At 42.7% G+C, this 27,403-nt stretch overlaps 1 protein-coding gene and 1 long non-coding RNA gene across 4 annotated transcripts in view; one reads left to right on the forward strand and one right to left on the reverse strand.

The window, feature by feature from the left end:
* The first annotated feature begins 500 nt into the window (after positions 1–500).
* The window catches only part of phyhiplb (phytanoyl-CoA 2-hydroxylase interacting protein-like b), a 38,008-nt gene continuing 11,105 nt past the window's right edge, over positions 501–27,403 (forward strand). The window contains exon 1 of one of the 3 annotated variants that reach the window (XM_024008466.3): positions 501–766. In XM_024008466.3, the coding sequence (XP_023864234.1) occupies positions 661–766 (106 nt within the window). In that variant the 5' untranslated portion in view covers positions 501–660. Of the gene's footprint in view, positions 767–17,551; positions 17,791–18,514; positions 18,601–27,403 lie in introns of those variants that run through there. The other 2 variants (XM_024008468.3, XM_024008467.3) reach the window with 2 other exon arrangements.
* On the reverse strand, positions 15,298–19,404 carry LOC111978410 (uncharacterized). Its single transcript, XR_002879164.1, has 3 exons — positions 19,189–19,404; positions 15,635–15,769; positions 15,298–15,554 (listed from the first exon to the last, which is right to left on the reverse strand). It is a non-coding gene; the product is annotated as an uncharacterized lncRNA (long non-coding RNA).

Consider the following 27,403-nt stretch of genomic DNA (forward strand, 5'->3'; position numbering starts at 1 on the left):
AGAGATAGGCCACAGCTGTTCAAAATACATTATTCTTCTTGTTATGAAAGGTGAGATGGGTCGTTCCCGCTTCATTAATGCGTGGGCCACTTGCACCTGCGCTCCTGTGGAGAGAGCGCGAGACGCGCAGATATCTCCAAATAAGGCTATAGGCCTATGGACCATCTTGTTTGGATGACGTTAGCAGAAACGAAACGCAAAATAAACAATGTGTATGTAGGTTAAAATTGAGTTAAACCGGTGGGGGTGGAAGTTAGGCTACATAAATTGTTGCTCAATCTCGGGTATTCGTGTTCCACTGTCCTGCGGCAGAATAGGGGAAACACTTGTGGCTTACATGGACGATAGCGCGCGCCTGGGACCTATTAAGTAGAAAAGTGTAATATAGACAATACAATATAAGGACTGGCATATCTTCGCAGTATGTATGCCTCTCACGTTGCAGCGTCAAATTGGCAGTGTGCTATGCGCTCGTGACGATTTGCTGACGCGCCTTTAGCCCCACCACCCTGGAGAGAGATGCTGCGAGGGAGCGAAGGGGCTGGGAACCGGTCACTCTATCTCTCTCTTTCTTGATCGAATGTGAAGAAAGCAAGTCCTGCGGCAAAACGAGCGAAATTCCACCGATACCAGGAGAGGCATCCCGGCTCTGTTGTAGAAATGGAGGTTCCAAGATTGGGACACAACTTAACCAGCCCGATGAGTCCGTGTGAGGGCATGATAAAGAACCTCAGCTTGGACGGTATACAGTTATGCGAGCGAGAGGGTAAGCGCACAATAAACTGCATTTTGGATTGTCATGTAGCCTAGGCGTTGAAATTCCAGGGATTACCCCCATCCACTCCACCAATTTCATTTTGTGTGCATTAGAATATTCCCTTCCATCGGCTAATGAAAGATTACAGCCACGCTCTACTAGCCATCTATAGTGGTGTCAGAATGACTGAATAAGGGTCCAAATAGTGGCTAGGGTTTCTGTTTGTCCCTTATTTTATGATGAAAATGTAATAATACGGCAGGTTTACAGTTAATCCGATTTGGACGGCGACTGGTGCGCTGCTGCGTGCGCGGAATAGCTGAGGACATCAATGCATTTTCCTCACATAACCTATCTTTTGTATGCATCATATGCATTTAGGGTTTCACTATGAAACGGGCATAAATTCCACATGATGGCATTTCAGGAAAATGGAGTTTCACCATTTCAGAACCATGGACGTGGACAGCAGCCGGTGGATCGCTTTTGCAAAGGTTTCAATGAAAAGGGGAAACTAACGTTATTCATGCCTGGTGCAGCTCTGAACAAAGCTTGACATTACAAATATATAGTATATATTGAAGTAGCCTACAGTTAGAGCTGTTTTAAGTCAGAAACCACATCCACAAGCCGATACAAAGATAGATTGGAACTACATTATTTAACATGATCTGACTAAGAAAAGCTACTATCTTTGAGGATTCAGCTGCATTTTGAAAATACAACTATTTTGGTAGGCAACAGAGGAATCACTGTACAATGGTTAAAACATTATGGTCTGATCATTAAAAGGTTTTGTTGAAGTTTACATTTCGATTTCAGGCCTATTAAAACATTTGCAACATTAAGATAGTTTTGAGAAATACATGCAAATGGAGACCAGCTGTTCCTAGGCCCAGCCTAGGCTACTCTTTCGATGTATAGCCTATGTTGGCTGATCTGAATGAAAAAATAGCAAGTCATCATCAATGGGGGACTGGGCTCAAAGATGGCTGCACACATCTGCAGACAGAAGCCCCGTTTATACCTGGTGTTAACATGTGTCCTTTGTCCTAATTGTGCCCACATTTGTAGACAGGTGTGGATGTTCAAAAGACACATTGTGATCAGATTGTGACCAGATCTTCTTTCCCCCTCCAGAGGTAGTCAGGCAAACATTGTGTCTGGTTATCTCACAATTGTAGATGGCTCTGGACAGTGAAACTATTTAAATCATCATTATCCATCTTCTAAAATCATTGACAGGTGGTACCATTGACTTATGACATCAATATGTGGCTTAAAATAAATAAATGAATATTATTTTGAAAGAGTATCCATTAAATAATTTGCATACAGGGAGGGACCAGGAAATCTGGTCACAATGTGGAAACAGTTGATGGATAAGAGACACATTTTAATACCAGGTGTAGACACATATCTGAAAATGTGGGCATAATCAGAATGTGGACAAAATCAGGACCAAAGAGGTGCCAGGTATAAACAAAGCTAAAGATGGAGCATCCACACCCTTCACTCTAATTACTCAGATAATTTTACAATAGAGTYAGAGAACATGGACAAATTAATTTGCTACATAATACGCTGGATGACACATACTCAGTGCAATATTGCATTACAGTGCCTTTAGAAAGTATTCAGACCCCTTGACTTTTTTCACATTTTGTTGTGTTACAGCCTTATTCTAAAATTGGTTAAATAAAAAAAACTCCTCAGCAATCTACACACAATACCCCATAATGACAAAGTCAAAACTGTTTAAACATTTTTGCAAATGTATAAAAATAAATAAACAGAAATAGCTTATTTACATAGGTATTCAGACCCTTTGCTATTAGATTCGAAATTGAGCTCAGGTGCATCCTGTTTCCATTGATCATCCTTGAGATGTTTCTACAACTTGATTTGAGTCCACCTGTGGTAAATTCAATTGCTTGGACATGATTTGGGAAGGCACACACCTGTCTATATAAGGTCCACAGTTGACAGTGCATGTTAGAGCAAAAACCAAGCCATGAGGTCGAAGGAATTGTCCGTAGAGCTCAGAGACAGGATTGTGTGAAGGCACAGATCTGGGGAAGAGTACCATGAGGTCCCCAAGAACACAGTGGCCTCCATCATTCCTAAATAAAATATGTTTGGAACCACCAAGACTCTTCTTCCTAGAGCTGGCAACCCGGCCAAACTAAGCAATCGGGGGAGAAGAGCCTTGGTCATGGAGGGGACCAAGAAACCGATGGTCACTCTGACAGAGCTCTAGAGTTCCACTGTGGAGATGGGAGAAACTTCCAGAAGGACAACAATCTCTGCAGAACTCCACCTATCAGGCCTTTATTGTAGAGTGCCCAGACTGAAGCCACTCCTCAGTAAAAGGCACATGACAGCCTGCTTGGAGTTTGCCAAAAGGCACCTAAAGACTCTCAGACAATGAGAAACAAGATTCTCTGGTCTGTTGAAACAAAGATGGAACTCTTTGGTCTGAATGTCAAGCATCACATCTGGAGGAAACCTGGCACCATCCCTATGGTGAAGCATGGTGGTGGCAGCATCATGTTGTGGGGATGTTTTTCAGTGGCAAGGACTGGGAGACTAGTCAGGATCGAGGCAAAGATGAATGGAGCAAAGTATAGGGAGATCCTCGATGGAAACCTGCTCCAGGGTGCTCAGGACCTCAGACTTGGGCGAAGGTTCCCCTTCCAACAGAACAATGACCCTAAACACACAGCCAAGACAGCACAGCAGTAGCTTCGGTGCAAGTCTGCAGAGAAGAATGGGAAAAACTCCCCAAATACAGGTGTGCCAAGCTTGTAGCGTCATACCTAGGAAGACTAGATGCTGTAATCGCTGAAATATCACATGCACATAATGACAAGAACACTCGATGCTGTAATTGTCATTATGAAGCATTTACAGCATTGAGTCTTCTTGGGTATGATGCTGCAGATCCTTTCAAGCTCTGTCAGGTTGGATGGGGAGTGTCTCTGCACAGTAATTTTCAGGTCTCTCATGAGAGTATTATTTAAGTCCACCTGTGGTAAAGGTGCTTCGACAAATGACTGAGTAAAGGATCTGAATACTTATGTAAATGTGATATTTCAGTTTTTTATTTGTAATAAATTGATGAAGATTTTTTTTTTTTTAATCAATTTTAGAATAAAGCTGTAACGTAGCAAAATGTGGGAAAAGTCAAGGGGTCTGAATACTTTCCAAAGGCACTGTACATTCTATTGCAAGACAATAATCAACTAACTATAATCTATGGCCTAGTCACAGAAATATTACAGATGTGCATTTAGAAAGATATTGAAAGTGAATGCTCAAACTGAGCTTGATAATGTGTCTTTTGATTTGTACATAGGGGCTGTTGTCTAGGCCCTATCCAGTCAATGGTGGTCTTCATTAGGCCACACAAGCAGGGCAGTTAGACCCTGCCAACACAGTGCACCAATTGTACCTCTGGTTCTATTTCTCATTTCCTGGGGCGGCTGCCGATCATATAATGGAGTGGGATGCTCTTTATATCCCCTTACGACTCTGGCCTGATTTTAAAACTCTAATTTTAGTATATATAGGTATAGGTATAGGCTGAACTTTCTTATGGATGTTGCTGTTGGTGCCAGCTCTGTGCTTTGTACTGTGGGTTTACTGGGCTTGTATTGGCCCCTTTGCAGCAAACAAGCACTCTCCAATTTGTCAGTCAATACTGGGTAAATAAGGGATAAGTGTGCTTGAGCTGCCCACTGTTTGTAGTACAACAGCACAACAATCTCTGTCATTACTTTACAGATCCTGAGGGGAAATGAAATGACAGGGTAATAAAAAGCGCCTGCATTCTTTACCAAACATTATAATTGTATGTTGAGTATGAATCTCCTTTCCCAAGACAGGCTGATTTGTTCACTAGCTTTGATGATGCTTGATGTAGCCTATGACCATCTGTGTGTGTTTTGGGGTTGAGCACTCCTATTTGCATGTAGATTACAATATATCTGATCCAATGTCATTGATGATAGGTCCAACATCATGATAATAACAATAAAACCATGCCTATTGACAGCCCATCTAAACATGAAATCAGTTTAAACCATGTTTTTAGAATTAATCAAGTGTAGGACAGGATCATCTCCTGAAAATGCATTCTCACTAACACCACAGACAGTTTTCCTCAACTTCACATGTAGGTGTCAGAGGAAGGCCCTAAAAGTTGTCAAAAACTCCAGCCACCCTAGTCAGACCGTTCACTCTGCTACCGCATGGCAAGCGGTACCGGAGGGCCAAGTCTAGGTCCAACTGGCTTCTAAACAAGCCATAAGACTCCTGAACAGCTAATCAAATGGCTACCCAGACTATTTGCACCCCCCCCCCCCCCATTCTACACTGCTGCTACTCTCTGTTATCATCTATGCATAGCCACTTTAATAACCCTACCTGCATGTACATAATTACCTCAACTACCTCGACACCGGTGCCCCCGCACATTGACACATTGACTCTGTACCGGTACCCCCTGTATATAGCCCCGCTATTGTTATTTACTGCTGCTTTTTAATCATTTGTTTTTCTTCTCTCTTACTTTTTTTTGTATTTTCTTAAAACTTGGTTGGTTAAGGGGTTGTAAGTAAGCATTTCACTGTAAGGTCTACACCTGTTGTATTCGGCGCATGTGACAAATACAATTTGATTTGATAGTTTATCCTGCTTTGACAGACTAAAGCTGGCAGCAAGTTGTTTTGATGGGTTGGTGTCACTTTAATTAATGTTCTCTGTGTTTTACTTTTTACGCTGCTAGGCTTGTCGAAATGTAGGGACTGTGCCATTTAACGAATTGTTTGCTGTCTAGGAARACAATACATTTAGTTCTCTTGGAAATGTATTGGATTTTCTCCAATGTATTTATAAAATTGCTAATTTAATGTTAATTTCAGTATCACAACCCTGTCTAAAAATATCTAGCAAATATCAATATTTAATTGTTCACACAAACGTGAGAATTCCCAAGCCAACCCAGACTAGAAAATGGCTTTGTCAGAGGCCCATCAATATTTTAGCATTGTGATGTGTATAAAGTGGTGGGGGTTTTCAGCATTGAGAAGGCACATGTGACTGAGCCTTTCCCCTCTGTCTCAAGAATAGCTCTGGGAACTGCATAGAGAAATAAAATAACTGGAACTGACATCAACATTTGAAGGACCCATTACAATTTTAATGTTTAAGACAGACATCCTATTTAAAAACTGTATAAGAAATTTAGCCACACTTCAAATGTGTGCCAACCAGGACTAATCTCAATATACATGTATCATGTCTATGTCCAGTGGTTACCAGTTCAGTTTAGTTACCATGTTGGCAAGATGGTGCAGACAGACATGACAGCTCTGCTTCTAGCTACTAAGCAACATTGCAGTATAAAAAAAAAAATGGTGTGTTATTTCTGCTTTACTCATCTATATGTATATACTGTATTCTATTCTACTGTATTTTAATCAATGCCACTCTGACATTGCTCGTCCTAATATTTATATATTTCTTTATTCCATTCTTTTACTTTTAGATTTGTGTATTGTTGTGAATTGTTAGATTCTACTGCACTGTTGGAGATAAGAACTCAAACATTGCGCTACACCCGCATTAACATCTGCTAAATATGTATATGTGACCAATAACATTTGATCTGATTTGATAAAATCAAAGTTTATTGCTCGCTTATACAGTTTTGCAGATGTTATAGTGGATGCAGCAAAATGTTTATGTTACTAGCTCCTAACAATGCAGTAAAATGTCAAACAAGTACACAAATAATCCAATAAAGCAATATTACAAGAAATCAAGAAATATCAGAACGATTCCAATTAACAACCCAAATAGCACTTCAACAGTAGCTAGGTTTCTATCCAGATTTTCATGTGAATATTCAAAAATCTGCACTAAACAATATGCACATTTTACCACCAGAGATGGGTTTCCAGCAAACTAACTTATTGTGGATAAAAGTCTGTGCGTGATGACATAGTACACAGAAAAAATGACTTTTGTGGTTACATTTATCTGTACCGAATGAAAAATGCTAGTTAAAAGGGTTTCCATCACATTTTCAACACTGTGATGTTTTTTTCACAAACGTGCCCACTCTGGTCTTGGCACGTGCGCTCTAGCCAACAGCTGGCAGATACAGTGCGGGTAGGCTACCTACATTATGAGATTATTATGGATAAGAGCGATATTATTTATATTTTTCAAACGGCAGCCAAACATCGATCATCATGTCACCAGAATAAGACCCTCAATATTTATTGGATCAAGCATATCAAGTGCACTTTCACCACCCTGTGAAGTTCATGATGACTTATTGAATCTGTTGCCTAATAAACTGCATGGTTTTCCGAGTCGTAGTGGGAGGACAAACCACACTACATGAACTCAGCAAAAAAAGAAACGTCCTCTCAAAGTCAACTGCGTTTATTTTCAGCAAACTTAACATGTGTAAATATTTGTATGAACATAACAAGATTCAACAACTGAGACATAAACTGAACAAGTTCCACAGACATGTGACTAAAATAAATGGAATAATGTGTCCCTGAACAAAGGGGGGGTCAAAATCAAAAGTAACAGTCACTATCTGGTGTGGCATCTCCACGTGGACTGCACCAGATTTGCCAGTTCTTGCTGTGAGATGTTACCCCACTCTTCTACCAAGGCACCTGCAAGTTCAGGGACATTTCTGGGGGGAATGGTCATAGCCCTCACCCTCCGATCCAACAGGTCCCAGACGTGCTCAATGGGATTGAGATCCGGGCTCTTCGCTGGCCATGGCAGAACACTGACATTCCTGCCTAGCAGGAAATCACGCACAGAATGAGCAGTATGGCTGGTGGCATTGTCATGCTGGAGGGTCATGTCAGGATGAGCCTGCAGGAAGGGTACCACATGAGGGAGGAGGATGTCTTCCCTGTAACGCACAGCGTTGAGATTGCCTGCAATGACAACAAGCTCAGTCTGATGATGCTGTGACACACCGCCCCAGACCATGACGAACCCTCCACCTGCAAATCGATCCCGCTCCAGAGTACAGGCCTTGGTGCAACGCTCATTCCTTCGACTATAAACGCAAATCTGACCATCACTCCTGGTGAGACAAAACCGCGACTCGTCAGTGAAGAACACTTTTTGCCAGTCCTCTCTGGTCCAGCGACGGTGGGTTTCTGCCCATAGGCAACGTTGTTGCCGGTGATGTCTGGTGAGGACCTGCCTTACAACAGGCGTACAAGCCCTCAGTCTAGCCTCTCTCAGCCTACACGTGGTCTGCCACTGCGAGGATGATCAGCTGTCTGTCCTGTCTCCTTGTAGCGCTGTCATAGGTGTCTCACAGTACGGACATTGCAATTTATTGCCCTGGCCACATCTGCAGTCCTCATGCCTCCTTGCAGCATGCCTGCGGCACTTTCACACAGATGAGCAGGAACCCTGGGTATCTTTCATTTGGTGTTTTTCAGAGTCAGTAGAAAGGCCTCTTTAGTGTCCTAAGTTTTCATAACTGTGACCTTAATTGCCTACCATCTGTAAGCTGTTAGTGTCTTAACGACCGTTCCACAGGTGCATGGTCATTAATTGTTTACGGTTCATTGAACAAGCTGTCTACATACCACCACAGACTGATGCTGGCACTAAAACCGCACTCAATGTGCCCCACAGTGACTGTATACCGCCATAAGCAAAGAAGAAAACGCTAATCCAGAGGCGACACTCCTAGTGGCCGGGGACTTCAATGCAGGGAAACTTAAATCAATTTAACCCAATTTCTATCAGCATGTTAAATGTGCAACCAGAGGGAAAAAAAACTCTAGACCACCTTTACTCCATACAGAGAGACACGTACAAAGCTCTCCCTCGCCCTCCATTTGGCAAATCTGACCATAATTCTATCCTCCTGATTCCTGCTGACAAACACAAATTAAAGCAGGAAGCACCAGTGACTCGGTCTATAAAAAAGTAGTCAGATGAAGCAGATGCTAAACTACAGGACTGTTTTTCTAGCAGAGACTGGAATATGTTCCGGGATTCTTCCGATGGCATTGAGGAGTACACCACATCAGTCACTGGCTTCATCAATCAGTGCATCGATGACGTCGTCCCCACAGTGACTGTATGTACATACCCCAACCAGAAGCCATGGATTACAGGCGACATTCACACTGAGCTAAAGGGTAGAGCTGCCGCTTTCAAAGTGCGGGACTCTAACCCGGAAGCTTATAAGAAATCCCGCTCTGCCCTCTGACAAACCATTAAGATCGAATCGTACTATACTAACTCTGACGCTCGTCGGATGTGGCAGGGCTTGCAAACTATTATAGACTACACAGGGAAGCACAGCCGAGAGCTACCCAGTGACACGAGCCTACCAGACGAGCTAAATAACTTCTATGCTCGCTTCGAGGCAAGTAACACTGAAACATGCTTGAGAGCATCAGCTCTTCCGGACAACTATGTGATCACGCTCTCCGCAGCCGATGTGAGTAAGACCTTTAAACAGGTCAACATTCACAATGCCGCAGGGCCAGACGAATTACCAGAACGTGTACTCCGAGCATGTGCTGACCAACTGGCAAGTGTCTTCACTGACATTTTCAACCTCTCCCTGTCTGAGTCTCTAATACCAAAATGTTTCAAGCAGACCACCATAGTCCATGTGGCCAAGAACACTAAGGTAACCTGCCTAAATGACTACTGACCCGTAGCACTCACGTCTGTAGCCATGAAATGCTTTGAAAGGCTGGTCATGGCTTACATCAACACCATTATCACAGAAACCCTAGACCCACTCCAATTTGCATACCGTCCCAACAGATCCACAGATGATGCAACGTCTATTTGACTCCACACTGCCCTTTCACACCTGGACAAAAGGAAGAGCTACCCAAACATAGGTGTTCCTCCCACATAGGAACACCTATGTGAGAATGCTATTCATTGACTACAGCTCACCGTTCAACACCATATAGTCCCTTCAAAGCTTATCATGAAGCTAAGGACCCTGGGACTAAACACCTCGCTCTGCAACTGGATCCTGGACTTCCTAACGGGCCGCCCCCCCCCAGGTGGTAAGGGTAGGAACAACACATCCGCCACGCTGATCCTCAACACAGTCGCCCCTCAGGGGTGCGTACTCTGTCCCCTCCTGTACTCCCTTTTTACTCAAGACTGCCCGGCCAGGAATGACTCCAACACCATCATTAAGTTTGCTGATGACACAAAAGTGGTAGGCCTGATCACCGACAACGATGAGACAGCCTATAGGGAGGAGGACAGAGACCTGACCGTGTGGTGCAAGGACAACAACCTCTCCCTCAACGCGATCAAGACAAAGGAGAATATTGTGGACTACAGGAAAAAGAGGACCGCGTACATCCCCATTCTCATCAACGGGGCTGTAGTGGAGCAGGTTGAGAGCTTCAAGTTCTTTGGCGTCCACATCACCAACAAACTAACATGGTCCAAGCACACCAAGACAGTTGTGAAGAGGGCATGACAAAACCTATTCCCCCTCAGGAGACTGAAAAGATTTGGCATGGGTCCTCAGATCCTCAAAAGGTTTTACAGCTGCACCATCGAAAGCATCCTGACGGGTTGCATCACTGCCTGGTATGGCAACTGCTCGACCTCCAACCGCAAGGCTCTACAGAAGGTAGTGCGTCCGGCCCAGTACATCACAGTGGCCAAGTTTCCCGCCATCCAGGACCTCTATACCAGGTGCTGTCATAGGAGGGCCCTAAAAATCGTGAAAGACTCCAGACACCCTTGTCATAGTCTGTTCTCTCTGCTACGGCACGGCAAGTGGTACCGGAGCGCCAAGTCTAGGTCCAAGAGGCTTCTAAACAGCTCCTACTGTCACATTGGTATAAATGATTCGAGAGACAGACGCAGGAATGCGTAATAAGGGTTTTTATTGTACCCAAATTACGGCGTGCCATGTAAAGGCACGGGGACGAAGACCAAACAATAACACAGGGTTGAAACCCAAACAAAATAGCGAGGAGTACCTCAAATAAATGACACATGCTCACAATGATTATCACACGGGACGAGAACCATAATCATCTGTGCAATCCACAAGGACACAAAAGCCCAAACACACAGCACAGGTACTCACACGCACCAACGGACACTGTAACAATAATCAACAATAATTTCCCAATGGAAACCAAAGGGCACACTTATACAAGTACTAATCAGTGGGAATAGGGGACAGGTGTGCGTAATGAAAGATCCGGAGGGATCCGTGACAGTACCCCCTTGACACGCTGCATTAGCAGTGCAACGACACCGGCCTCGAGGGCGATCACAGTAATGCAGTGCAGGTTGATCAGGAACCGATGCAGCTGTCGAAGTTGCGTCGTCGTCGGACGGGCCAGTTGCCGCTGCCAAAGTTGCGGCTGCGTCGAATGGACCAGTTGCAGTGGCGTCGGACAGGCCAGTTGCAGCTGCAGAAGCTGCATCATTGGACGGACCCGTTGTAGCGACCTCGGACGGCCCAGTTGCAGCTGCCGAAGTTGCGGCGGCGTTGGACGGACCAGTCGTAGCGTCGTCGGACGGGCCATTCCCGCTGTCTCACAAAAGGGTTGATTATTCTGTCACGTCGGTATGAAGGGGTCGGGAGACAGGCGRAGGAATGCGTAATAGGGGTTTTTATTTCCCAATTTACAGCGTGCCGTGTAAAGGCACGGGGACGAAGACCAAACAAACACGAATACAAAACACAGGGGAGAAACCCAAACAAAAGAGCGAGGAGTACCTCGAATAAATACACAATTGCACAATGATTATCACACGGGACGAGACCCGTAATCATCTGCACAATATACGTGGCACGAAAGCCAAAACAACATAGCACAGGTACTCACACGACCAACGGACATTGTAACAATAATGGACAGCCCAACGGAAACCAAAGGGCACACTTATACAAGTACTAATCAGTGGAAATAGGGGACAGGTGTGCGTAATGAAAGTTCCGGAGGGATCCGTAACATCTACCCCCAAGCCATAAGACTCCTGAACATCTAATCAAATGCCTACACAGACTATTTGCATTGCCACCCCCCACCCCCATTTTACGTTGCTGCTACTCTCTGTTATTATCTATGCATAGTCACATTAATAACTCTACCTACATGTACATATTACCTAAATTCCCTCGACACAGGGTGCCCCCGCACATTGACTCTGTACCGGTACCCCCTGTATATAACCCCGCTATTGGTATTTACTGCTGCTCTTTAATTATTTATTATTCTTATCTCTTACTTTTTTATGTATTTTCTTAAAATGGCATTGCTAGTTAAGGGCTTGTAAGTAAGCGTTTCAGTGTAAGGACTACACCTGTTGTATTCGGCGCATGTGACAAATAACATTTGATTTGATTTGATTGGCAAACATACACAATCCATGTCTCAATTGACTCAAGGTTTAAAAGTCCTTCTTTAACCCGTCTCCTCCCCTTCATCTACACTGATTGAAGTGGATTTAACACGTGACATCAATAAGGGATCATAGCTTTCACCTGGATCCACCTGGTCAGTCTATGTCATTGAATGAGCAGATGTTCTTAATGTTTTGTACACTCAGTGTATATTAGAGTGAGTTATGTCAAGAATCCAGTATATAAATAAATATGCAGTGTGTATAAACAGTGTAACTAAAATACAATGTACAGTAATAGAAATATTAGAATGAACTTTGTTGTGAAAACAGTATTTAAATGGACAGTACAAAACCACAAGGACAAATGTATAGAATTGCAGAAAATTAGCTTCCGGACCATAGTCCGGAATATAAATATACAGTATATTGTACATATGTGAAGGGTGTGTATAGACAGAATGGGCAGTATGTGAATAGAAAAGGTCTGTACAGCAGCAGTTATATAGGATAAGCCATGACTATAATACAGCATATGCAAATAAAGTGGGTAAAACAGTATGTAAACATTATTAAAGTGGCTAGTGTTCAATGAATCTATGTACATATGGCAGCAGTCTCTAAGGTGCAAGGTAGAGTGCCGAGTATTAGCCAGCTAGTGACAGTGTCTAAGGTTCAGGGAAGGTTACTGGGTGGTCCATGATGGATGGGTGAACTTCATTTAACCAAGTACTGTGTCAGTTTTCTGAGAGACCTCCCAACCGCCATTCCAGCTGTGACACCATCAGAGCCAGCCTCACTGTCGGATACAGGCTGAGTGTGTGAGTTGAGCCTACCATCTGTCTTGCAGTAGCAACAACTACATGAACAGTAACAGTAAAGCCCCTCCCCAAGAGCCCAATTATACCAAACTTTAGCTCAGGCCTGTTGCCATTTGTTTTTCTACAATGTACTAACAAGAGAGGTTTAGACTCAAATCCCCTAAAAGCCAGTGGAAATAATGGAGAAACCTTTTAAGCGATAACTCCAGGAACTTTATGGGGAAATGGAGAGATCAATAGAGATCAGTCATACTCTCCATACCAGTGGTGTAAGCAAATCATATCAAAGATGTGATTTGATTCATTGTCCTGGCTCTCTGACAACTCAGAGACCATATTTTGTGTGGGCAGTTGACCCATGAGTGTGTCTGGCAGGAAGAGTAATCCATGTCAGTTACACTGCTGCTGTCCACCTCATCCAGACCAGACACTGCTCTTAGAGCTCTCTGCAGATTTAACCCTTTCTTGTGAACAGAATGTGTAACCTAGTTGGAGGACAAAATTATGTTGAAATCGAAATGGTTATTTAGGTTAAAGGGTATTATTGATCAAAATTATGATGTATATCAACAATGCTATGTAAAAAGTTCCATAATGGATTGATTTTTAAGCCAAAGTATTCTGTTGAGGGATTTAACATAGGCCTAATTTCATTTCACTCTGGTGTCATTAACAAATTCTATGCTAATGAAACACAATGACTCATCTATTTTTTGACAAGTTAAGAATGAACGCTCTTATCGTCCTTCCCCAAGAGGCATTTTGGATTGAATTAGTTTGCTAGAACAGCTGGTTATATTTACAGCGGACGTCTTTTGTGATATACATGGTTTTATTTAGTCCATCACTCAGAATTCTTAGACATTGTTTTTATGTTGTTTTTTGTTGATCAATTACCCTGTGATTGGAATAATACGTAACACACAGTAACTGTATGGAGCTGTATGAACAGAGCTTTGTTTCGCTACTAGTAGGATGTTATTTCTCTGGCAACGTCTTTCACTCTTAGCTTGTGCTCTCTTGCCAGTGTATAAGGACAAAACAGTGATTTTCAAAGGCCTGCCCTGAATCCCACTTGGTGTTTGTAGTGTTGTGTTGGAGTCTTTTAGAGTAAGAATGGACCAAAAACAAATGGTCCTAGGCAGCACCTACGGATTTACAACAGCATTCAGATTTCCAAATGCTTCGACTTTGTATTCATAGCCTATGGGTCATGTCGACACTCAGGAAAACTCCACTCAAGTCACAAGACACGCCATGTATGTTAACTAGGTTGATATTGATTTTGTTTAACTTCACCCTAGTGCTCAAATTATATTAAACTCGATTAGTTTCATTTGACAAGGTTAAGGTAAAGGACACATTTGCAGCAAACTGCGATTCTTGGCCTTCCCTGTACATACTGTAGCTCGTAAATGATGAGATTGTAAGCCATGAATTCAATCATTGAATGAAACCTGCTATGCCAATGTTTATGTATCATATTTACAAAATATGTTATTTACAGAGCTCACACACATTTCATTGGGAAAGCAATTGCATAAAAACAGCAATGCAGATTTAAGTCAGACCTGTATCATGCCAATGTTTATTTCAAAATGTGACAAGGATAAACACCCCACTGCACCCGTGGGATTGTGTGAATAAGCTAGTTACATAACTGTGAGCTCAGTGTCTTTACACACCAGACAGCTGGCTTAAAGCATGCAGTATGACAAGGCTCATTTCTAATCCTCTGAAATTAAATTGGAATATATTGCATGCCATTTCAGAAATGCAAATAATGTATACAGTATGTACTTCCATGGACTCCCTGTCTCCCACCCAGGCAAAATTCTGTTTTCCACTGCGTCCTTTCTTTTGGGTTTGATGAGCTCTTGAGCTATGTTGCATTGGTAAATGTATTTTTAATGACCTAACATTTACCCTCATTATACGCACTGTTAGTTTACCATAAGTCTGTCAGGGCTGGACCTCACGGCCTCCATTATCTAACGGGCATATTGACAAAAATGCCCTCGAAGCCAATCTAATGGAACAGGCCTTGAACTTGAATTGTCTGTGACCATTGCTTGGTGCTAGTTATGTGAGCCAACACATTCTAGGCCTCAGGCAAGGATCGTCATCACACTAGGTTAGCTTGGGAGAAGACCTACAATACCATGAAAAGCAGTCATGTCTGACTCATACGCATCTACAGTATCACAAGGCCTGGGCCAAACAGGCCAACAGCTCCATTAATGTAAAGCAAACTTTCTATGACTCATACAGTATAGTAAAATGATCACAACAAAACAATGAATGTTCAATGCTCGACTATGTTTTATTAGGTGTGCCATTAAAATATTAACTTGAGCAAACTTTTCTTATTAATAGTGAACACTGAACACAAACAGACAATAGAAAATAAAAAAAACAATCGCATCCATAGAATGAAGGTGGTGCGTCGGCGGTGAGTAGTGGTCTTCTTCCTATAGCAAAAAAAGAGAGAACAGGCAGGTGTACCCATCCCTTGGTTCTTCTTACCCCACCATGCCTTTATTACTATCCATGAAGAACACCTGAAACAAAAAAGTCAGATGCTAAGCAACAGGTCAAGACAGGAAATTAACTACACTTTTACTGACAGATGTGCTCTCACCATGTGATCTCTCACACTCTCTTTATGAGCCTGATGACCCACAGCAAGAGGCAGACAGGGTCTTGGATTTCCAAAAGCGCAAAGTAGTGTGGCTCTGGGCCGGTGGCATGAGGCGACAGGAAATACATACTGCCCCTGAGAAGACAGAGAGAGACACAGGGAAGATAGAAATTAGATGAGTAATGCCTCTTCCTTATGTATATACTGATAGACAGAGCATGTTGCTGATCACAAACTTACACAAAACATATGTTATAGGCCTATTTTAAGTGAGAAGTAGCCATTGGTCTGAAGCCAAAAAACAAAATAAATTCACATGAGCACCGCGTACTTCACCCATGCTCTACCAAGGTTTTCCAGCTCACAGCTTTGACCTACTACAGTAGCTACAGTATGTTGGTCTATTGTACATCAAACAATGTTTGGGCAGGTTGCTTAGGATTCAAACCTTCTCAAACAGCCTAATACWCTTAGAGGTGCTCCCACAATAATGTGATTTGTACCACATACAAGGTAATGTATTGCGTTCTTCCCACCCCCACACTAAGGCATTACCCAATTTTAGTCAGTAGATACACACCACCTTTTACGTTGGGTTCGACAGCTACTCATATAGATAGGTCTATGGAGCCTGTCTGCATTCTTGATTTCTGTAACCGTTAGCTTACCTATGTAATATTGACATAAGCTCAGAAACACTTTTGCAAACATGGTCCTGTTTCAGCAATTGGAGGCTCCTCAGAGGTGGACCATTTTTGATCAATGTACATTCATCAGTAAACTTTGTACATACAATTCAGGGATGGCCATTATATCTCGATGGGCTACAGGGTTATGCAGGCTCTCCTGTTCAAGCCCAGGTCTACCACACCTTCTACTATATAAGGTCTTGATGAGCAGCTGAGGTATTGATGAATAGTTGAGCAGTAAAATCAGGTGTGGTAGCACTGGGCTTGAGCTCATCAATAGCAATTGTGGTAAGTGCTGATACAAACACTGTTTACAAATGACAAACTGCTGAGAAACACCTGTAAAATACAAAGAAATTCAACAAGTACAAAACAKTTAAGAAAACATTCTTATAAATCTGACATTGGATAGGTGCTCTAAATCCTTTAGGTACCAATGTTCTTAATAAAGCTGTACACAGCTGTCCAACTCCAGTAAAAAAAATAAACACATTCCCAAATGTATAAATATGAAAACAGACGGGAGTACTCAGATTTGGAACAGAACATACATAAATGCTACTGATAGTGTGCGATGTACTGTGTGCATATGAATAAGCGTAAGTCATAGCTTCTCAAATGACAGAAAGTTGCGCCTGAAAAGGATAAACGTTTACAACCTGTGCAATTTATCGCATGCATTTGTACGGTAGGGATGGCGTGCATCTGATGAATGAGGGCAACGTCGTCTTGAGAAATTGAGAGCTGGTCTCGCCACGGTTCTCTCCTCCGTAGTAGCAAGACGCGCGCACAACTACTAGTACACGTCACACTCCCTGTTCCTTGCCACTCAACGATTCCTAATGAGCCCAAAGTCTATTTTACATACATCTAAGACATTTAAAAAAATAAGCACACGCCGTGCGTGCATGCGCCGGTGTCCGGAATGGGAGCGGGTGTCAAACTATACACGAAAGAGAATGGTCAAAATATCTTTCAAATCCCAGTGACGCTAACCGTTACACTACGAACCCTTTTACAGATACTTCAAATAGACACCATTTAAATAGGCAGCTTGGTGGCCTACCAAGCTGCCCATTACAAAATATGTTGGTTCATTCACTAAGTAGTGATTGAACGTTTATTTATCTTGTTTSGTTAAACATGCTTTTTTTTTATGAAACAGTTGATATGTTGAAAACAGTTTCATTTGATCACATAGGCAACCAAGTTAGRAAAGAAGGCGCTTTATTTTGACTTGCGCACAGGTCGCACAAGCAAGCAATGATCATTATGATGGCGTTGTTTTAACGTTACCTGGATGCTTCTTGAGCAACCCTGCTGCTTTTTACTTGTGGATGGCGACTTCAGCTTTTCGGAAACACATTGAAAAGTAACTTGACACTTGATCAGTCAGCGCAAATTTGGATTATAATGACAATAAATTTGCATTGACAGAGAATGGAGTGTACTGAATTAATGCATAAGGTAAGGGCTAGAATTTTCTCGGGATCTTCTAACAGCGACACGTCTGTTTTGGTGTTTGCATGTATTATACATTAGCAGCGTGGCAGTGTCCCCAAAGTTCGTTGAATCCAACGGGCCCGTAATAGCAGCCAAGGACGTTAGCTAATTTATTAGCTTGTGCTCTGATTACACGCAAGTGTACGCAGATGACTTCAGCCATATGGAAAACCTTCCATAGCTAAATATACCTAGCTACCTGATATTCAGCACATCATTGGTTTTTACTAGGCAAAAATGTGCATGTGAGCGGTAAATTGTGAATATAATAAAAACTGTTGCACCTACAAACGTATTCAGTCCAAATGGATCTAAATATAAATGGTCACCTAATGGACGCAGTAGCCTGGTTTTAATCTAATGTCTAGAATATGAGCTAGGTTTGGGCAAAACATTTAACAACCCTAATGCTAACGAACTTGCAAAAATCCGGTATAGTTGTTCTCGGTAATGAGGCGGCTAGTGTGTTGTGTACCTCAATTGATTTGCAAATGTTTATCAACATTGGCGTCATATTGGCTTAGACATGATGGTAGGGAGTTTTGAATTTAAAAATTGAGCTTCAACTGTAACTGACAGTTAYACTTACAGGTTATGTCGTTGTTTTTTGTTTGAATTGTTTACGTGTTCGCTTTGCGGGGGAAATGATAAGACGAGCGGAACTACGTAGCTAATAACTGTTGTAACGGGGATCCTTATTGTAGCAACACACTTTTGGAGGGAAGGCAATCCCGCGCTGTGTTAGCTAAATGTTCATGTCATCAGGTGTAGTTCGTAAGTATGTTAGGATGGTAAAGTTATAATAATTAAGAATGAAGTGTGAATTCATGCCAGGAATAATCAGTGTGAAGTTTGATTTCCTCCATTCTGTAATAAGCAGCCAATGAGTTATTTTTCCTTTATTCATGTATTTAATCTGATACTGTTATAGCGCCGGCAAAACTGTTTGTATGTAAGCACTTCAGAGTTATACCAAGCTAATAAGTCACTCGTAAGATAAGGAGGTTGTAAGAGTGTGCTTAACTGTATTTATTTACTTTATAGTTCTCACGGAAGGTGATAATTCTGACTAAATCTACAGAATAAAGCCGCCAGTTAAAATCAAGGAACGGTTGTGCTCGTGGTTACTGGAGGGAGCTACATCAACAAATGTATACTATGCGATATAATCAAATCGTATTATTCACATGCGCCGAATACGTACAGTAATTTTTTTTTTAAACAAATAACTAGAGCAGCAGTAAAATAACAGTAGCGAGGTTATATGCAGTTATCAGACAAGACAGGCAGGTCTATTATTTGGGGTTCTGAAGAAATCCTAGACAGTGTAGCCTATCTTGTTGCACTTATGGGTCTCCTTACCTGGGCAGGGCCACCTCACGTGGGCTGGTATCCCCAGGTGGATAGAAATCCCCAATGGTGGACTTCACACCCCTCTGCCCATGACAGAACCTGAAGGTTTTAAACCAGATTAATGGCTCCTCTTGCCTGATGGAGGTAGATAGGCAGCCTGGTCCATCTCTGCAGAGCCACTCACAACCCAACTGAGATCTTCAGTTTCTTGTTTGTAGTCGAACCCACAACTCTCCAAATACTCAACTAGTCTAAAGAAGGACAGTTTTATTGCTTCTTTAATCAGAACAACAGTTTTCAGCTGTGCTAACATAATTGCAAAAGGGTTTTCTAATGCTCAATTAGCCTTTTAAAATGATCAATTTGGATTAGCTAACACAACGTGCCATTGGAACACAATAGTGATGGTTACTGAAAATGGGCCTCTGTACGCCTATGTATATATTCCATAAAAAATCAGCCGTTTCCATCTACAATTGTCATTTACAACATTAACAATGTCTACACTGTATTTCTGATCAATTTGATGTTATTTTAATGGACAAAAAAATAGCTTTTCTTTCAAAAACAAGGACATTTCTAAGTGACCCCAAACTTTTGAATGGTAGTGTATATAAAAAAAAAAACATCCGATTATATGAAGTGATCTATAACAGCGCATTGGTCCGCGGTGCTAGAAACAGCTAGAAACAAGCTGTAAAATGCTCGGGAAAGACGAGAATATCATTGTTATGTTTCTTTGACATCGAGGCTGAGCCAAAACCTTCTATAGCCGAGGAGACAAACAATTGACTTGCTTGGGAAGTAATCTTATACTGTCACTATTCATTGATTAAGGTATTCACTTTCTGTACAATCGAATATGTTTAAACTCAGACAGCGTTTAGGGACAGGCCATACAAATTCTGAGTTAATGCCTAAACTTAACCTTAAACACTTCGGAATTTGATGTTTGGGTGAATGTTTAATTCTGACATGAGACTGTGAGAGGTTGTTGTTTTGGGAAACACTTGTGACCTCGGAAGAAGAGTAACCAGCTTACATTTTTCTGTGTCGGTAGGCCTAGGAGGCATTGGATAAATATGATAAGATGAACACAGGCCTATCTCTTGATCTATTCTTAGCCTGTAATTTCGGTAATTTGTGTGGTATTAAAAAGCTTATGCTAATATGTAGAATTGCATGATATTTCAATTTTTTCCTCGGAACTYCAAAAACGATGARAGATTCATTCAATGCTTTTACTATAAAATAGATCTTTCCACTTCTACTCTTTTCCACCGTGGTCTGAAAACTCACAAACTTCCGGCCCGCAGCCATGTGCGCTATCAAAATTCCTGCGTTGCCATGTAATGCTTAAAGGACGAAGAACAGTTTCTAAAGAACAGTATCTAAAACTGCATCTCTAATTCTCTGGTCTGTCCAAGAAGTGAGCGTAAACAGTAGACGGTAGATATAGTGGAGGGTCACTTGTTTTTTTTTCAAGTGTTCAGAGAGGATTTAGGTAAAATATATTTTGCTGAAYGAAGGGCAATCCATTTGTAAACATATAAATGCAACCTGTAAAGTGTTCCTCCCGTGTTTCATGAGCTGAAGTAAAAGTTCCTGGAAATGTATTATTTCTCAAAATGTTTGTGCACACATTTGTTTACATCCCTGTTAGTGAGCATATCTGCTATGCCAAGATAATCCATCCACCTGACCAGTGTGGCATATCAAGAAGCTGATTAAACAGCATTATCATTACACAGGTGCACCCTGTGCTGGGGACAATAAAAGGCCACTCTAAAATGTGCAGATCACACAACACATTGCCACAGATGTCTCAAGTTTTGACGGAGCGTGCAATTGGCATGCTGACTGCAGGAATGTACAACAGAGCTGTTGCCAGAGAATTTAATGTTAATTTCTCTACTATAAGCCACCTCCAACGTCATTTTAGAGAATTTGGCAATACGTCCAACCGGCCTCACAACCGCAGACCAAGTGTAACCATGCCAGCCCATCCGGCTTTTTCATCTGTGGGATCGTCTGAGACCAGRCACCTGCACAGCTAGTGAAATGGGTTTGCACAACTGAATCATTTCTGCACAAACTGTCAGAAGCCGTATCAGGGAAGCCCATCTGCGTGCTCTTCGTCCTTACCAGGGTCTTGACCTGAGTGCAATTTGGCAACGTAACCTACCTCAGTGGGAAAATGCTCACCTTCGACGGCCGCTGGCACGCTGGAGAAGAATGCTCTTCACAGATGAATCCTGGTTTCAACTGTACCGGCAGATGACAGACATTGTGTATAGCGTTGTGTGGGCTAGCGATTTGCTGATGTCAACATTGTGTACAGAGTGCCCCCATGGTGGCGTTGGGGTTATGGTATGGGTAGGGTAGGCATAAGCTACGGACAATGAACATAATTGCATTTTATCAATGGCAATTTGAATGCACAGAGATACAGTAACGAGATCTTGAGGCCCATTGTCGTGCCATTTATCCACTGCTATCACCTCATGTTTCAGCATGATAATGCACAACCCCATGTCTTAAGGATCTGTACGCAATTCCTGGAAGCTAAAAATTCCCCAGTTCTTCCATGGCCTGCATATTCACCAGACATGTCACCCATTGAGCTTGTTTGGGATGCTCTTGATCGACGTGTATGACAGAGTGTTCCAGTTGCCACCAATATCCAGCAACTTCGTACAGCCATTGAAGAAGAGTGGACACCATTCCACAGGCCACAATCAACAGCCTGATCAACTTTGTGCGAAGGTGATGTGTCATGCTGCATGAGGCACATAGTGGTCACACCAGGTACTGACTGGGCTTCTGATCCTGATCCACGTCTACTTTTTGTGTGAACAACAGATGCATTTCTGTGAACAACAGATGCATATCTGTGTTCCCGGTCATGTGAAATCCATAAATTAGGGCTTGGAAAGGTGGGCTGGCCTCTCGGTCCAGTTCTAAAATGATTTAGGACCTATTTAACCGGTCAATCGTTTTTTTTGTCACCCTTGGTGAACATAACTCCGAGAAAATGGATATCACGTGGTGTTCCACAAGGTTAGATTTTGAGTCCGGTACTGTTCAGTTTATATATGTTACCCCTTGGGAGCGTTATCAGAAAGCACGGCATTGATTTTCACTGCTACGCAGCTGATACACAACTTTACATTTCTGTGTCATCAGAGGTTTTTAGCTCCACATATAAATTATACTGTATTAGTGAGTTAAATACTTGGATGGTTCACAACTTCCTGTGGATATATTTAAAAGAGATCTTAAAACACACCTCTTTAGCTTTGCTTTTCCTTAGTGCTTTTTAGTCTTTCAGTTTTTATTGTTATTCTTTTGTTTTTTAWCCTCTTTTGTTTGTTGGGTAGTAAATATTTCTATATGTATTTTCATCGTTTTTTCGTTTTTTCCTCTGAAGCGCATTTCATTGCATTCATSTTTGAAATGTGCTATATAAATAAAGCTTGATTTGATTATAATAAACAACGTGCACTCCCTTAGCGCTCTGGATCAATGTTATTGAATGCCAAAGTGTTTTGCTCAAAACATGATTGTGCCACAAGCTTGCTAGCTGCGGGGTAAATTACTGCACTTCTCATTAACAGCCTAGCTAATTCAAGTAGCTATGCAGATGTGTACCTGTGCAAGTGCTTCGATAGCGTATGGCTAGCTAGCTAACAGGCCCGAGCCATCTTTCTTCCAGCTCCCATTTCTCTCTATTTCTCAGGGGAGAGGGCCAGAGAGGGTAAAGAAGCTCCACAGACTGTGAAAATCGCATGAAAATGATCATGCATTTTGGCCTATTATTTGTCAGAAGGAAATGCCCTACGTAGTTTTATGGTTGACTACACATTTGGTAGCCCATTTAGTCTAGCAGGTGTAAAATAATCTAATATGGCTAAGCAAGTACCTACCTACCTACTAGTATCACCCTCTTTGGAAACAAAGATATGATATTTTAACAAGCTGTGTGTGTCCCTTAGACATAGTTGACCATTTAGCACAGCTACAGTATCACAGTTCATTCTAGACCTAGGCCTAATAAATCAAATCAAATCAAATACAACAGGTGACGACCTTACAGTGAAATGCTTACTTACAAACCCTTAACCAACAATGCAGTTTTAAGAAAATACCCCCAGAAAAGTAAGAGATAAGAATAACACATAATTAAAGCGCAGCAGTAAATAACAATAGCGGGGCTATATACAGGGGGTACCGGTAAAGAGTCAATGTGCGAGGGAACCAGTGTCGAGGTAATTGAGGTAATATGTACATGTAGGGAGAGTTATTAAAGTGACTARGCATCGATAATAACAGAGTAGCATGAGCATATGGAGGGGCGGGCAATGCAAATAGTCTGGGTAGCCATTTGATTTGCTGTTCAGGAGTCTTATGGCTTGGGGGTAGAAGCTGTTTAGAAGCCTCTTGGACCTAGACTTGGCGCTCCGGTACCGCTTGCTGTGTGGTAGCAGAGAGAACAGTCTATGACTAGGGTGGCAGGAGTTTTTGACAATTTTTAGGGTCTTCCTCTGACACCGCCTGGTATAGAGGTCCTGGATGGCAGGGTCGGTAGTCATATAGGCAGGTTACCTTAGTGTTCTTGGGCACAGGGACTATGTTGGTCTGCTTGAAACATGTTGGTATTACAGACTCAGATGGGGACWGGTTGAAAATGTCAGTGAAGACACTTGCCAGTTGGTCAGCACATGCTCGCAGTACACGTCCTGGTAATCCGTCTGGCCCTGCGGCCTGTTTAAAGGTCTTACTCCCATCGGCTGCAGAGAGTGTGATCACACAGTTGTCCGGAACAGCTGATGCTCTCATGCATGTTTCAGTGTTACTTGCCTCGAAGCGAGCATAGAAGTTATTTAGCTCGTCTGGTAGGCTCGTGTCACTGGGCAGCTCTCGGCTGTGCTTCCCTTTTGTAGTCTGTAATTGTTTGCAAGCCCTGCCACATCCGACTAGCGTCATAGCCGGTGTAGTATGATTCGATCTTAGTCCTGTATTGACGCTTTGCCTGCTTGATAGTTCGTCGGAGGGCATAGCGGGATTTCTTATAAGCTTGCGGGTTAGAGTCCCACTCCTTGAAAGCGGCAGCTCTACCCTTCTGGTCAGGGCATGTACGTACGGTCATTGTGGGGACAACGTCCTCGATGCACTTATTGATGAAGCCAGTGACTGATGTGGTGTTGTCCTCAATGCCATCGGAAGAATCCCGGGAACATATTCCAGTAGTGATGCACCGATATTACATTTTTGGCCGATACCGATATCTGATATTTTCCTTGCCAAAAAACCCAATACCAATAACTGATATAAAAAATATGTAGCGTCSTTTTAAGCATTCTAGTACAGTTAAATAGTTAACACACACACATGGACGCAYCGGTCTAAGGCACTGCATCTCAGTGCAAGAGGCGTCACTACAGTCTCGCGTTCGAATCCAGGCTGTGTCACATCCGGCCGTGATTGGGAGTCCCATAGGGCGGCGCACAATTGGCCCAGCGTCGTCCGGGGTAGGCCGTCATTGTAAATAAGAATTTGTTCTTAACTGACTTGCCTAGTTAAATAAAGGTTACACACACACACACACCACACTGACCAAAATAAGGATTAGCCACAATAGTGGACTTTGTGGTTAGCCTTTAAAATAAAAGTATGGCATAATTCTACTATTTGTATTTATTTGCATCACTGTCAATGACATACTTTTATTTTGAACGCAAACTGCATATTCCGCTATTGTGCCTAATCCGTATTGTGGCTAGCTTCACAACACARAACCCGGTCCGGTCGAGCCTCACTAGCCAGATGAAGGTAGCTGGCTGCTTATAATGTTAGCTTTGGGCAACAGGGTTAGGTAGCTGGTCAGCTATTTATCATGAACTGAAGTTACATTTCAATAGGCTAACAACAAGTGGCTAACCTAGCTAATACTTACTCACAAGGATTCCAAAATCATTGCTAAGAATAATGAAAATGACTGGAGTTTCTACTGGTCATTGTTTTCAGGCTGGTTGTATTGGGTCTAGCTAGGCACCAAGCTAAAACTAGCTACCCCAGAAGTTGCGGTCGAACAAATTATGCTATATTACCAATGTGGTATTGTAAACACATCGTTTGTGGCTGTTGTTTGCTTGTTTGCAGACTTTTTTGTACACCTTTGACAGTGCTACTGTATCTTTTTTGACACGCAAAGACCCAAACGTATATCTCTATTGCAATCTCTATTGCACTCCACACTGCCCTTTCACACCTGGACAAAAGGAACACCTATGTGAGAATGCTAGTCATTGACTACAGCTCAGCGTTCTACTTATCTATGCTTTAAGGAATGCGTTTGTATATGACCGTTCATTGTGTATCCCTCAACAAGTGTAGGTGAGCAGCCTATAGATAGGCTACAGTACATTTTCTGAAAGCACTCATGATCTTAGTCAATAGATGGATCAGGGATCTGTAACACAGCTGATGAGCCAGGCCAATACAGAGCAGTCAGTCAGGCTGCAGTGACAGAGAAGAGTGAAGAATCAGTAGCAGCAAGGCTGATGTCAGCAGCCTCTCCCAAGAGGCAATAGAAAATATAGGTTTAGAATCCTCGGATGACACAGATATGTGTTGTGTTTCATCTGCGTAGCAGTGAAAATCAATGCTGTGCTTTCTGATAACGCTGCCAAGGGGTAACATATATAAAACTGAACAGTACCGGGCCCACGTGATATCTATTTTCTCTGAGTTATGTTCTCCAAGGGTGACAAAACTCTTGACCGATTTTAAATAGGTCCTAAACCAATTTAGAACTGGACTGGAGGCCAACCCACCTCTCCAGTCTGTCCAGAAGGACAGGTCAACATTCACAAGGCCGCAGGGCCAGACGGATTACCAGGACGTGTACTCCCAGCATGTCCTGACCAACTGGCAGGTGTCTTCACTGACATGTTCAACCTCTCCATGTTTGAGTCTGTAAGTGCCTTGCTGAAGGACACCAACAGATTTTTCACCTTGTTGGCTCAAGTAATCAAACCAGTGACTTCTGGCCCACCGCTATAACTGCTAGGCTACCTGCCACCCACTTTGCTACGTCTACAACCTGTCGCTACTTTACTCTACCTAGGGGCAGGTTCATTCATTTTGTTTGGTACTACTGTACATTCTTTCATTGAGCAGCTTAGGCACTAAGGAAAGGAGACCTCTCTTTTNGCCTCCAACCCGGAAGCCAGCCGCACCAATGTGTCGGAGGAAACACCGTGCACCCGCCCCCCTCGGTTAGCGCGCACTGCGCCCGGCCCGCCACAGGAGTCGCTGGAGCGCGATGAGACAAGGATATCCCTACCGGCCAAACCTTCCCTAACCCGGACGACGCTAGGCCAATTGTGCGTCGCCCCACGGACCTCCCGGTCGCGGCCGGCTGCGACAGAGCCTAGGCGCGAACCCAGAGACTCTGGTGGCGCAGCTAGCACTGCGATGCAGTGCTCTAGACCACTGCGCCACCCGGGAGGCCCAAAGGAGACCTCTCTGTGAGGTAAAGATCACTGTTCCTGTTAATCAGCTAAACACTCTTTAGGACAAAAGTGGGTGGGGCCTACAGGAAAAATAGACAATTGTTTCTACAAGGGTTATTGTGAGTTACACCCCCCTGCTTTCGTTTGTCAAGGGAGTATGTTGTCCCAGTAGTGTGTCTAAGTTTTATTGTAATATGCTACTTTTCTGGAAAATATCTACTCTTCAACTGGCTTGGCAGAAGTTTGTTTAGCACAGAACAGACGACCTAGGTTGAAAGGTGGCCCTTGGCAGAAACACATTTATTCATGCCTAGTTCAATAACCTCAGTATAAATGATTCATTTGACATGATTGTAAATACTCCATATGAATGGTCAATCTAACATGGTGAAACTGTTTCACCCATGGTGTTTGTGTATAGGGAGAAAAACCTGACCCAATTTGTGGAAATACTCAATTATCATCCAGCCTCAGAGCTCATGGTCAGAGATAGGAGTTCCATGGTCTGCTGCTTTTCCCATTGTTTATTGTGTCCTGTGCATTAACCCAGAATTCCACATTCTTGCATCTAGTTATTGTATTTAGAGCTTGCACAGAAAACATATTGTTGCCATGCCAAGAGTGTTTCTTTTTTTGTGTGTAGTAGATTCTAAGCTCATGGCCATGTTACAAAGCTCTTATTCACTCACTTGTTTTGGTGTATAGGG

This window comes from Salvelinus sp. IW2-2015, linkage group LG18, assembly GCF_002910315.2.
Source record: "Salvelinus sp. IW2-2015 linkage group LG18, ASM291031v2, whole genome shotgun sequence".
Classification (NCBI taxonomy): Eukaryota; Metazoa; Chordata; class Actinopteri; order Salmoniformes; family Salmonidae; genus Salvelinus; species Salvelinus sp. IW2-2015.